At 35.2% G+C, this 12,500-nt stretch overlaps 1 protein-coding gene across 3 annotated transcripts in view; it reads right to left on the reverse strand.

Annotated features, from left to right (window-relative positions):
- The window catches only part of APOOL (apolipoprotein O like), a 111,147-nt gene that overhangs the window by 31,870 nt on the left and 66,777 nt on the right, over window positions 1–12,500 (reverse strand). For all 3 annotated transcript variants that reach the window (XM_008700617.2, XM_040630291.1, XM_040630299.1), the window contains exon 6: window positions 5,383–5,474. In XM_008700617.2, coding sequence (XP_008698839.2) covers window positions 5,383–5,474 — 92 coding nt within the window. The remainder of the gene's footprint in view (window positions 1–5,382; window positions 5,475–12,500) is intronic.

A 12,500-nucleotide genomic window follows, 5' to 3' on the forward strand; every position in this document is an offset into this window, starting at 1 on the left:
GTATTTTATGTGAACACTCAGGTCAGAATCAACAGTAAAGATATAAATCTCTAGGTCATATAACAGAAAAAACCATTTTCTAAATCTTATATGAAAAATCATTTGCCTCATGTAAAAGGCTAAAAAAATGTATAGCTGGTACACCACCAAGAGTGAATCCTCAAGTAAACTATGACTTTGAGTGATAATGTGTCAATGTAGGCTTATCACTTGCAACAAATGTACCACTCTAATGGGGGATATTGAAAAGGGATGTTGATAATGGAGGATGCTAAGCATGTGTGGGAACAGGGGTTGAATGGGAAATCTTTGTACCTTCTGATTTATTTTGTTGTGAACCTAAAACTGCTCTTAGAAAAATAAATTCTTAACAATGTATAGTTTGCATTCACACTATAATATGTGAATTTAAAACTATGTCTATTTAACAGAAGTTTGGGGAGACAGCTTGAGATAATAAGCTGAGAAAATAAGATTTTAAGATGCTACAATGTTAATACTTTTGTTCAAATTTTTATAGTGCTTTCTCCTGTCATAAAAAAGTATTAATGTGTTTCTCCAGAGAATAATATTCTTTTTTGGTACAAACATAAAATACAAAATGAACTACAAACACACCAAAGCAGAGGCAAGGATGGTGAGTGAATTCCTGAAGCTGAGGTTACTTTCATTCATATCTCTTTCCCTTTAAAAATCTCCTGATTTCTTCTTTGTATTCTTTTCCCATCCTTTGCTCCTTATGGCTGAAGTAATTTCAATAGCTATTGACTTTTCAAGTTTTAATGAGGTTCTGGAAGCTTTCCAGGATTATACTTTTTATTAACATGAACTTATAAAACTTTTTCAAACTGTGACTTTATTGCTTAAAATAGAATTGTTTTGCTAAGTATATACTTACATTTAAGAAAAATAAATCAATCCACTAATATAGAGAAAGTCTTCTTCCTCCCCACAATGTAATTTTGGTCAGTCGTGTGGCTATTCTTCCTCAGATTTTCCTCTTATATGTGCATTAGATACATACACAACATATTTTAAAACAAATGGAATGTTGATACTTAATATAGATCTACCAAAAAGGAATGAGGTAGATTTTAGATTTATATGCACTGATATGGATTTCCATGATGAACCACTGAATTGAAAAGATGAGATTAGAGAACAGATTATACTCTACAATCTCAATTATATTTTAAATTAAATTTTAAAATAAACTACACACATATACACTCAGCTTGTTTCCTTTTTAAAAACACAAATAGGATCACACTATAAGTATTGAGATTTGGTACTTTAAAAGCTTAACAATTTGTCAGAGATGTTTCCATATCAGTTTACATACCTGTAGATCTGCTTCTTTTATAATAGTTGCATAGTTAGTGTTCACAATGGATATGCCAAAGCTAGTTTAATAAACACCTATTTTGGGGAATATGGGATATCTCCTTTTTTTGGACAATTATAAGCATGCATTCTTACACATACAGTTGGGACCACACATCTTTGTGGTGTTTACTTGGTACAAATTCCTGGATGTGAAATATCTGGATTAAAGATTATACACATCTTAATTTTTGATAATATTGCCACAATGCCTCCATAAAGTCAGCGATACACTGTAGTAATTTATACTCCCAACAAAAATATGTCTTCCTACCCTATTTACCAGAAGCAGTATTATTATGAGTCTTTTAAATCTTTATCAAATTGAAAGACTAAAAGCCAATATATAAATGATCTTTAAATTTGCATTTATTTGATTGCTGATAAAGTTAAGCATCTTTCATATATTACACCATTTATGTTTCTTATTTTGTGGATTGCTTGTTTGTTTACTTTCTTCATTTTCTCAAAGGGCATTTATCTTTTTCCTATTAATTTATAGGTGCTCTTAATATAGGAAGCCCATTATTTAGTCCTTTGTTATAGATGTTGCAAATAGTTTTCCCAGTTTTTTATTTATCCATTAACTTCGTATATGTTATATTGTGATCAGAAGAAATGTATTAATTTTGATGCAGTAAAATACATTAAATTTTTTTGATGGATTCTGGATTGTGTTTTGCTGAAGAGGCCCTTTCCTATCTAAACATTACAGAAATATTTATCTTCTTTCTTCTAATATTTTTATAGTATTATATTTTATGATTAGATCTTTAGTCCACCTGAAATTTATTTTTGCATGATAACTGGTAAAGGTCTAAGATTTTTTTCCAAAAAGCCAGTTATTTCAACACTTGTCTGGAATAACCAATCCATCCTTTCTTTACACACTGATCTGAAATGACAACTTTACTATACCCTCCCCCTACCCCACAGTGTATACAAAGACATACTTGATATATTTATTTTTGGACATTCTCTTTTGGTTTTGTTTTTGGGGTTTTTTTTGGTCTATTTTATTGTCTATGCTAGCATAGTTACCAATACATGGTAAATGGAAAACAAATACTGGTTGAATGAATGTCATATTCCCTACAAATCCAGGAATTCTATAAGAACTAAATTAAACTTATAAATTTGGGAACATATGCCATATTCCAATAGTCAGTCCTTTCATCTAGAAACAAGATATATCTCTAAATGTATTCAAAGTTTTAAAAATGCCTTTCAGTAAAGTTTGATAGTTTTAAATAAATAGGTCTTAGAACATTATTTGATAAGTTTACTCCTAGATATTTTATAGTTTTCAAAGACATTACTTGATATTCTTTATGTAAGTTAATGAAAACAGTGTGAGGAAAATCATAAAAAGCAAAAAGTAATCCCATCTTGAAGTATATTTCCAAAATGGTGAATAACTGGAGTGTGACTTTTTCAAAGAACCTTCTGGACTATCATTTTGTGATTTTTTTATGTCACAGACCTCCTGGAGAATCTCCTGAAAGGTATGGGTCCTTTCCTTAAGAAAAATACCCATATAGTAGAAGAGCTCTCACCTGTTATCCTTTAAAGAGATTTGTCTGATTAACTAAAGATGTCTTAAAAATGTATAATAAATGATGTTTACCAAATGCTGAATATTCATCAATAGTAGGTACTCTCAAATATGTCTAAGTATTGTCTTTCACAAGTGATTTGTATACTTACCAAGAATCGTTAATTTATTTCTAAGTCTCTACACCAGTTTTACTATAATTAAAAAAAATTAAATGTAACATAATAGGATGAAATATGAGTGTGAAGAGAATTGTTATCCACAGGAAAATCAAGTTAAATGCTTTGTAAAGACTAAAAAATGATTTACCTAAATAAATAAATAAAGTCAAATTAGAGGTGGGCAACTCAACTGTTAAAGGCTGGGAGAAATAATAATTTAAGAGGATTCTACACTCATATTATTTTTAAAGTGTTTTTAAGTGTTCATTCTATTTTAAGGAAATCTAAACTGAAAACAGGAGAAGACATATTACAGATATGGCTAACTCTAAGAAAGATGCTACGGATCTTCAACTAGGAGACCCATACGCATAGAAAATACCTACTTCAAAAGAGAGAAAAACGGAAGCACATTTATGTTACAATTTGAAATAAAATATTTAAGGTCCATATTTATGATTTTTAAAAACTTTCCACTTTAATATTTTTAATTAATTGTTAACTACTGGTCCTAACATTATCAAATTAGAAGGCATCTATTGTATACCTAAAATTCTTCATAGTTTGGGGTGGTGGAGTCACTCTGAAGTCTATCATGGATATCAGGTTAAGCATCTATGATATATTTATATATATACATATATTAGAATCTAGCAGATATTACACATGACATTGTTATATGCCAGTCAAAGGAAAAGCAAGGGTCTCAAATCTAGGAATTTCAGTAACAATCAGTTTATTTAACCATAGAATAACTTTCAGAAATCATATTAATATCTCTTTTATCATAGAAATTTTTATTTGAAGTTCAGGAATTCTTTTATTTTCCTTCTGTTAGAGTAAAATTAAGTTTAATACTTAATTCTTAAAATTAAAAATAAGATGTATAATATTATCCTATTATGAAACTGTATCTGCCTATTCACCCATCTATCTTTCTATCACTATATATGCATAAAGAAATGTCTAGACAACATTCCACCAAATGTTAATACTGACATTTTTCTGGATGAAAGAGTTCCAGGTGGTTGTTTTTTTTTCCCTATACTTTTCTATAACACTTAAATTATTTAAGGATGAGTAGTAACCAATTTTATTTAAAAAACATTAAGGCATTACTCTAACAAAAAAGATTCAGTGGCAGCATTACACACTGGGAGGAAAAATGGACAGGGAAGCAGGACACCTGAAACTGAATAGAACCCTGGACAAATCAATCACTGTGAAACTTCTCTGGGCCACAGTTTTCTGATCAGTAAATGAGAAAATGAGGAAGTTGAATATAATAAGCTCAAAAGTTTCTTTCAGCATGAATATGATATGAATTTAAGTGCCTAATTCCAATATAAATTCTAAGGAAAAATTTATAAAAAATAAGTTTATCATTTTGGATCAAGTATCTCAACTGTAACTAGATTTAATGAATAATGCCCTCTTTGCTATAAACTTTTATAGTTTGATCACATTACAAACTACATAAGGCACTATATCCTTGTCATTCTTAAAATACTGAGTAGGCAGTTTTATCAACATCAATAATTAAGGAAATGTAGTCATGAGAATACAAGTACAGAAAATTCTGGTAACACTACACTTTGGTTCAAGTGTAAGGAAGAAATGTTAAATGTCGGTAATTAAGAAAAGAAGAAAAGGAAGAAAATACTGCATCACCCAAAGCTCTCCTTCTCAATCCGAATATGTATTAAAAGTAAAATACTGGCACAAACTGTTCAAATCATTAGGAGAATGTTTGGATTTGTAGGTAAGCTCACAAGAAAAATGACAAAACAGCTATAATACAGACTCCTGGAAAATTTTACATAGTTCTAGGTGGTATAAAAATTGAATTTATATGTATGATTTTTTTAACCTTCAGAAGCCTCTGTCATCTACAAATTTGCTGATTTTTATACTAATCTGATGAACTGACAGCAGCCAGCAGATATAACTTTCTGTTAATTAAAAATTGAATTTCACATAGCTCAGCAATGGAGCGGTATTTCTCCCCATAAATTCTAATTCAGTGTCTCTGAACTGAATCCTCAAAGCAGCATTAATATTGTTGAATTATATTTAAACAAATTTATCCTATTTGTGATGATCATGTAATTAAGAATGGCATTTACCATGCTGAAATGTAATGTGATTTTGCCAAAGTAAGAGTTAACATTCACTATATTTCTCTGAAAATTAAATGTTGCAGACACTTAGGACATTTAAATATTGTCACACTAAGAGTTCAAACAAATACTGAAATGTAGCTATCACTTAAAAGGAACTTACCTTTGCAATTATTACTGACTGAACTGGGTAGCAAACAGTTGCTCCTAAAGTGGCCAGTCCCAGTGGATAAGCAATTTTCTTAAACCTAGAACCTTTGAAATTCAAACAAATTATTAAACTCCAAACAGATGCTAGCAGAGACTTAATGTTTTTATAACTTTAATGTTCTCTTTGTTCCCATTCAAGTCATTACCCTATGTCAATTTATTCTTTAGAGGACAGTACTAATCAAAATGGTAGCTAAAATATCCTTGAGGATCACAATTCAATTAATACCTCTTAGTTGTCATGTCCAATTTTAGAAAAGTATCCTCAATTTAAAATTGATAATTAGCTACACAAAAGGCACTGATGATTTTCTTCTTTTTTAAAACTAGGTATCTTTTTTTCATGTCCTAAGAAACTCAAAGTTGTAACCACATTTTTTTCAAGTATCTAATAAAGCATGATAATATAAAGAATTGATCAACTACCATAGTTGTGACACCATGTTAAAGTGAAATGGACTCTCTTTACATATCCTGTTTTGATTAAGTCCTTAGGAACATGAAAGACCCAACTAACTAATCAGTTAAGGACTTTAAAAGGTATATAACTCCTTCATGTCACTGATTTAAAATACAGAAGTAATAATTTGGTAACTGTAGGTAACATGAGATAATGTATTCATTTCCAAAAGTGCCTAAACTAAGCATCTAAGAGACATTTTCAAACTTTTTTAAAGATTTATTTATTTTAGAGAGAGAAAGAGAGAGACAGCGAACCCAAGCAGGTGGAGGGGCAGAGGGAGAAGGAGAGAAGCAGACTCCAGTTCTCCCCACTCCCCCTCAAGGCAGGGCTCAATCTCACAACCCTGAAATCATGACCTGACCCAAAATCAAGAGTCAGACACTTAACCAACTGAGCTACCCAGGTGCCCCCAAACTTTTTTCTTTTTTTTTGAAGAGCAAAATCCTTTTAAAAAAATCTGCCAAAAACAATCTCACTAGTAACTTCATATAGCCATAGCTTAGTTCCAACAGACCACTGGTTCAAAACAATATTTACCTTAAATGCTTGAATGGGTACCTTGGACTCTGTAAATATGAGCTGGGCATTTAGATGACAGGATTTCTAATTAGGGTAAGTACTTTTACTCTCTGAAACAGCTCTTACAACACTTATTTTAAAAATGGAACAGCCTATTTAGTATATCAGTAAAGACTAAGGTGAAAAAATAACTGGCAGTGTTTGCAGGCAATGTTAATGAAAGATAAAAGAAACAAGAGCTATTTCTGTGTCTGGTTTACCTATTTGTAAGGAGGCCTACAGTCATGTCTACAAGACTGAGCTAGGTAGAGATGGGTAGGTAGGTTGCTTCAACCTCTAGTTTAGCTTTCATTTGGTTTTAGACTGGTTTGTGTGGTACTGTGAAAGAGGGTCTACATCTGTTAAAACATATCATAAGTTAGAAAAAAAAAACATGTCTTAAGTTGCTCCTTTACTCAGGTCCTGCTCACTATTATTCTAGTAGCTATAACTTGATTCTTGATTTTACTGACCTAACATCTCTTAATCCAAGTTTCCTTAACTTAGCTAAATTCCCCTAATTGTGCTGCTCCTAACCTCGGAAAGTAGCATTTTTTTCTTTGATGTGTCATTTTAAATATTAAAAAAGATTTACATTCATCTTCTCTTTACTTGATATGAAGGGCCAGTCTAACCAAATATAAATTTCATTCGGATTCAATAGCCCTACTCCCATAAGTAAGAAAGGACTCTAGACACAGCCACTGACAAGTTATGTACTGTGAAATCACTGAGTGATTTCCCTTCTCTGGACCTCTATATGTAGCTAATGGGGTTCGACTAAATCAACAGCTTTCAAATATTTTTTAACCATGACTCAGAATAAATTTTACATTATGACCCATGACCTATCTTACACAGACACACATACACTCCACGGAAACAAAATTTTCACAATATTTACCCATACTAAGTACAGAACACTGATATTTGCTGTTCTCCTCTATTTTATTTTTTATAAAAAGTCTCCTGAGAGTCACTGTGCTTATTTTATTACTTAATAATAGGTGAGATCTGCAATTTGAAAGACAGTGGGTTAGATTATTCTAGCACTGACATTTAGGAACAATGTGAATGACCTAAGAAACATATTCTCTTGCAAGTGGATTATGAGTTTCTTACTGAAAACTGATTAGTATGTTCTTCGAGTCTGATATGCTACACAGAGTGATCTTGGTTTTCAATTTTTTTCCTAATAAGTAATTATAAGACGTTTACAAGTGAAAGTTGCTCACAGTGTTAGAATTAAAAATGGGTATCTTGGGGCGCCTGGTGGTGTAGTCATTAAGCGTCTGACTTCGGCTCAGGGCATGATCCCAGCGTTCTGGGATTGAGCCCCGTATCAGGCTCCTCCTCTAGGAGCCTGTTTCTTCCTCTCCCACTCCCCCTGCTTGTGTTCCCTCTCTCGCTGGCTGTCTCTGTCAAATAAATAAAATCTTTTAAAAAAATGGGGTATCAGTAGCCATTAATATTAGCTATAGGGAGAGTGTTAAGTCTATTGGGATGAGATATGGGCTAGAGTTAGAATGTTGGAATGTTCTTATAATTCAACTTGGGGACAATGATTGGCAACTGAGTTGTGGACAGAAGATGAATGGAAGGTGACCAAAATGGCTACTGACCAGAGAACCGTACCAGCTTAGTAAGGGCTTCATTGAGGAGAAGAGGCAGTAATGCCTACTGAGAAGAATTTCTATACTCAGAGGTAGACAATGGGAAAATACAAAATTTGCCATGTACTTATGAAAGACAGTTATATAGTAGTGTGCAGAAGAGTTCACATAGTATCTCAAGACTGCCATTATTAGAAAGGCCTGCTTGCAAGGTTGGCTCTTGGTTGGCATCTGGGGACTTCACTGGTAAACAGTTCCCTACAATGATAGAAAACATTCTCTGAATAGTAAGAGTGATGCACTGTGCCTAAACTGTTTGTTTAAATAATATGGTTTATGTTGAGCAACTACTACTTTCCTTCCAGTCTGGAATTCTGGACATGCCAGATAGAGTGTGTTTATGTGATCAGCTGCTAGTAATAACCTTGACTGCTCAGTCTTTAATGAGCTTCCTTGGCTGACAACATCTTACATGTATTGTCATATTTCATTAGTGGAGGAATTAAGTACATCTTATATGACTCCAATGGAAGAGGATCCTTAGAAGCTTGTACCTGGTTTCTTACAAGCTTTGCCCCATTTGCCTTTTCCCTTTTCTTATTTTACTTTGCAGTCTCTCACTGAAATAAGGCCTATGACCACAGGCTGAGTCTTCTAAGTCTTTGTACTTAACCATCAAACACCTGGGTGGTTTTAGGGACCCTACAAAAGTGGTAGAGTGAGAAGGAATGACAAAGTTCGTAGAGATACAGGGTAGAAGGGAGGAAAAAAGAAATCAAGCTTATCAAGCCTTGTGCACTGAATGAGAGTAATGGGTTGTCTACTTTCACAAACTCCATTCTGAGGTGGCTGATGTCAGTTCTAGCAACCTTGGTCAGGATGAGATGATGAGAGAATAAAATATTATTCTGATACCATCATCTCTATCTCAAACTATCTTATCTCTATCTTAATATAGCCCCCATAATATGGATGGTCAACAGAAAGAAGAGAAAGTAAGTTTGAGGGGTTAGCATGAATTTTAACACTAACATAAAATTCCCAAGGTCTTTTTTTTTTTTGATAGCTACAGACTGAAAATCTTTATATAATTTTTAAGTTTTTATTTATTTGAGAGAGAGAAAGCATGAGCAGTGGGGAGGGGCAGTGGGAGAGGGAGAAGCAGACTCCCTGCTGAGCAGGGAGCCTGACACAGGGCTCGATCCCAGAACCCAAGGATCATGACCTAGGTTGAAGGCAGATGCTTAACCACCTGAGCCACCCAGGCACCCTTGAAAATCTTTTTTAAAAAGGGGAAGAGGGGGGCACCTGGGTGGCACAGCAGTTAAGCGTCTGCCTTCGGCTCAGGGAGTGATCCCGGCGTTATGGGATGGGGCCCCACATCAGGCTCCTCTGCTATAAGCCTGCTTCTTCCTCTCCCACTCCCCCTGTTTATGTTCCCTCTCTCGCTGGCTGTCTCTATCTCTGTCAAATAAATAAATAAAATCTTTTTAAAAAAGGGTGGGGGAGAGGAGGAAGACCCTAGGCTTGCCTTATCCCATGAACACAAATAGATAACTATCAAATCATCCCAAATACCCCAGAAATTGACCTGAAGACTGGCAGAGCAACCTCCACAATTAAAGGGAAAGAAAAGGCCACATGAAAGAAGGCAGAAAGTGTGGGGATGTGGTTTAGGGGAGAAATGGATCCTAGCTGCTGCACAGAAGAAGGAGCTGTGGTCTAGAGAAGGGTGAGACAGAGAGGTACACACAGGGAAATGGATAAGAGGGTTTCCCCAAAGCCAATGGCTTGGAGAATGAGAGAGGCCGAGTTTTTTGAGTTCTGTCAACCAGTAGGGCTTAAAACCTGGAAATTTAAAGATCAGCAGGCTTGGCTGGGATACAGTCTGGAGGGTACTGTCCTGCTCCTGGAGAGAAGTCAGGCAAACAACCCAGAGGGCAAAAAGTGTGGAAACAGTGATCTGAAGATGGCCTGGGGCACAGAGGGGGGAGATTATTTGCACTTCTCAGAGTGCATCCCTGAGAGGCAATATTCAGAGATACCTCTCAGGAACAAAGTTGCTGGCAAGCACCATTTCCATCCCCTGCCTTTCAGCATAAACACACATACTGGCCGGAAGTAGTGCAGCACCAACGGTACTTGCCTAACTTATATACACCAAGCCCTACCCCCTGCACACTGGTGAGGCTGCCCTTTCCAGACATGCTTGCCTCAGTCCCATCATGGTGGGACCCTCCCCCAGAAGACCAGCATAAACCCATACCCACATCACCCCTACCAAGCAGTGAGTTCTAAAAGGCCTCAGTTCTGGTGGAGATGGTGACAGGTCTCATTTCACAAGCATATGAGAGCACACCTTATTTAAACTTGCCACATTTAGGCCAAGGACCAAAACCTCCCAGAGCAGCCAAAGAGCAACTGCACATGACTGGCCTAAAGGACAGAGCAGCCAAAACACAACAGCAGAGTATGTGCAGCACATACTGGAGACACACCCTAAAGGATCAGGCACTGGGAACTACATGGCCTCTTCCTCATAAGGCCATTACTCTCAGGAGTAGGAGAATGACTGGCTTTTCTTTTCTTTTAAGATTTATTTATTATTTGAGAAAGAGAGAGAAAGCAAACATGAGTGGGGGATGGGGCAGAGGGAGAGGGAAAGAAAGAATCTCAAACAGACTCCCCACTGAGCATGGAGCTGAGATCACGACCTGAGCTGAAATCAAGAGTTGGACACAACCGACTGAGCCACCCAGGTACCCCATGATTGGCTTTTTGAACATAAAAAAGCAGAGACTTAGACGAAATGCAAAGATGGAGGAAATGATCCCAAATGCAAGAACAAAACAAGGCCATGGCAGAGATCTAAGCAAAAACAGATATAAGTAACAGGCTTGATGTAGAATTTATAGTAACAATCATAAGGATACTCACTGGGCTTGAGAAAAGAACAGACAACACAGGTAAGACACTTATCACAGAGATAAAAGAGTTAACAAAGAATCAGAGTTGAAAACTGCAATAAACGAGATTGGAAACAAGCTTGATGCAATGAACAACAGGCTGGAAGAAGCACAGGAATGAATTAGTGACCTACAAGACAAAGTAATGGAAATTAATGAAGCAGAACAAAAGAGAAAGAATTATGGAACACTAGAGTAGAGTAGGGATAACTCAGTGACTCCATCAAACGTAATAACATTCATATTATATAAGTCCCGGAAAATGGAGAGAATGGGGGCAGAAAATTTACTTGAAGAAATAACAGCTGAAAACATCCCAAATCTGGAAAAGGAAACAGACATCCAGATTCAGGAGGCACAGAGAACTCCCATCAAAATCAACAGAAGCAGGCCCACATGAAGACATATTGTAATTAAATTTGCAAAATAGAGTGATAAAGAAGATAATCTTGAAAACAGCAAGAGAAAAGTCCTTAACTTACAAGGGAAAACCCATAAGGCTAGCTGGAGATTTCTCAATGGAAACTTTCCAAGCCAGAAGGGAGTGGCATAACATATTCAAAGTGCGAAATGGGAAAAATCTGCAGCCAAGAATACTCTATCCAGCAAGGCTACCACTCAGAATAGAAGGAGACAGACTTTCCAAGACAAACAAAAACTAAAAGAGTTCCTGACCACTAAACCAGTCCTGCAAGAAATATTAAAGAGGACTCTAAGTGGAAAGGAGAGACCAAAAGTGACAAAAAACAAGAAAGGATCAGAAAAAATCTCCAGAAACAAAGACAAAACAAGTAATAAAATGGCAATAAATATGTATCTATCAATAACTGCTTTAAGTGTAAATGGAATAAATGCTCCAATCTAAAAACATAGAATGTCAGAATGGATTAAAAAAGAAGACCCATCTATATGCTGCTTACAATGGACTCATTTTAAACCTAAAGACACCTGCAGATTGAAAATGAGCAGATGAAGAAACATTTATCACACAAATGGATCCCAAAAGAAAACCAAATTAGCAATATTAATATCAGACAAAATAGACTTCAAAACAAAGACTGTAAGAAGAGACAAAGAAAGTCACTATATAGTATTAAAGGGGGCAATCTAACAAGAAAATAGAACAATCATAAATATTTATGCACCCAACATGGGAACACCCACGTATATAAAAGAGTAACAAACATAAAGGAACTAATTGACAATAACGCAATAATATTAGGGGATTTTTAACACCCCACTTAGATCAATGGACAGATCCCATCTAAACAGAAAAAAATAAGGATACAATGGCTTTGAATGATACACTGGACCAGATGGACTTAACAGATATATTCAGAACACTCCATCCTAAAACAGCATAATATACATTCAAGTGCACATGGAACATTTTCCACAATAGATCACATATTGTCTTATAAAACGGGCCCTCAAAAATATCAAAAGATTGAAGTCATCCCATGGACCTCTT

The sequence above is a fragment of the Ursus maritimus genome (genome assembly GCF_017311325.1).
Source record: "Ursus maritimus isolate PB19 chromosome X unlocalized genomic scaffold, ASM1731132v1 scaffold_X1, whole genome shotgun sequence".
Taxonomy (NCBI): domain Eukaryota; kingdom Metazoa; phylum Chordata; class Mammalia; order Carnivora; family Ursidae; genus Ursus; species Ursus maritimus.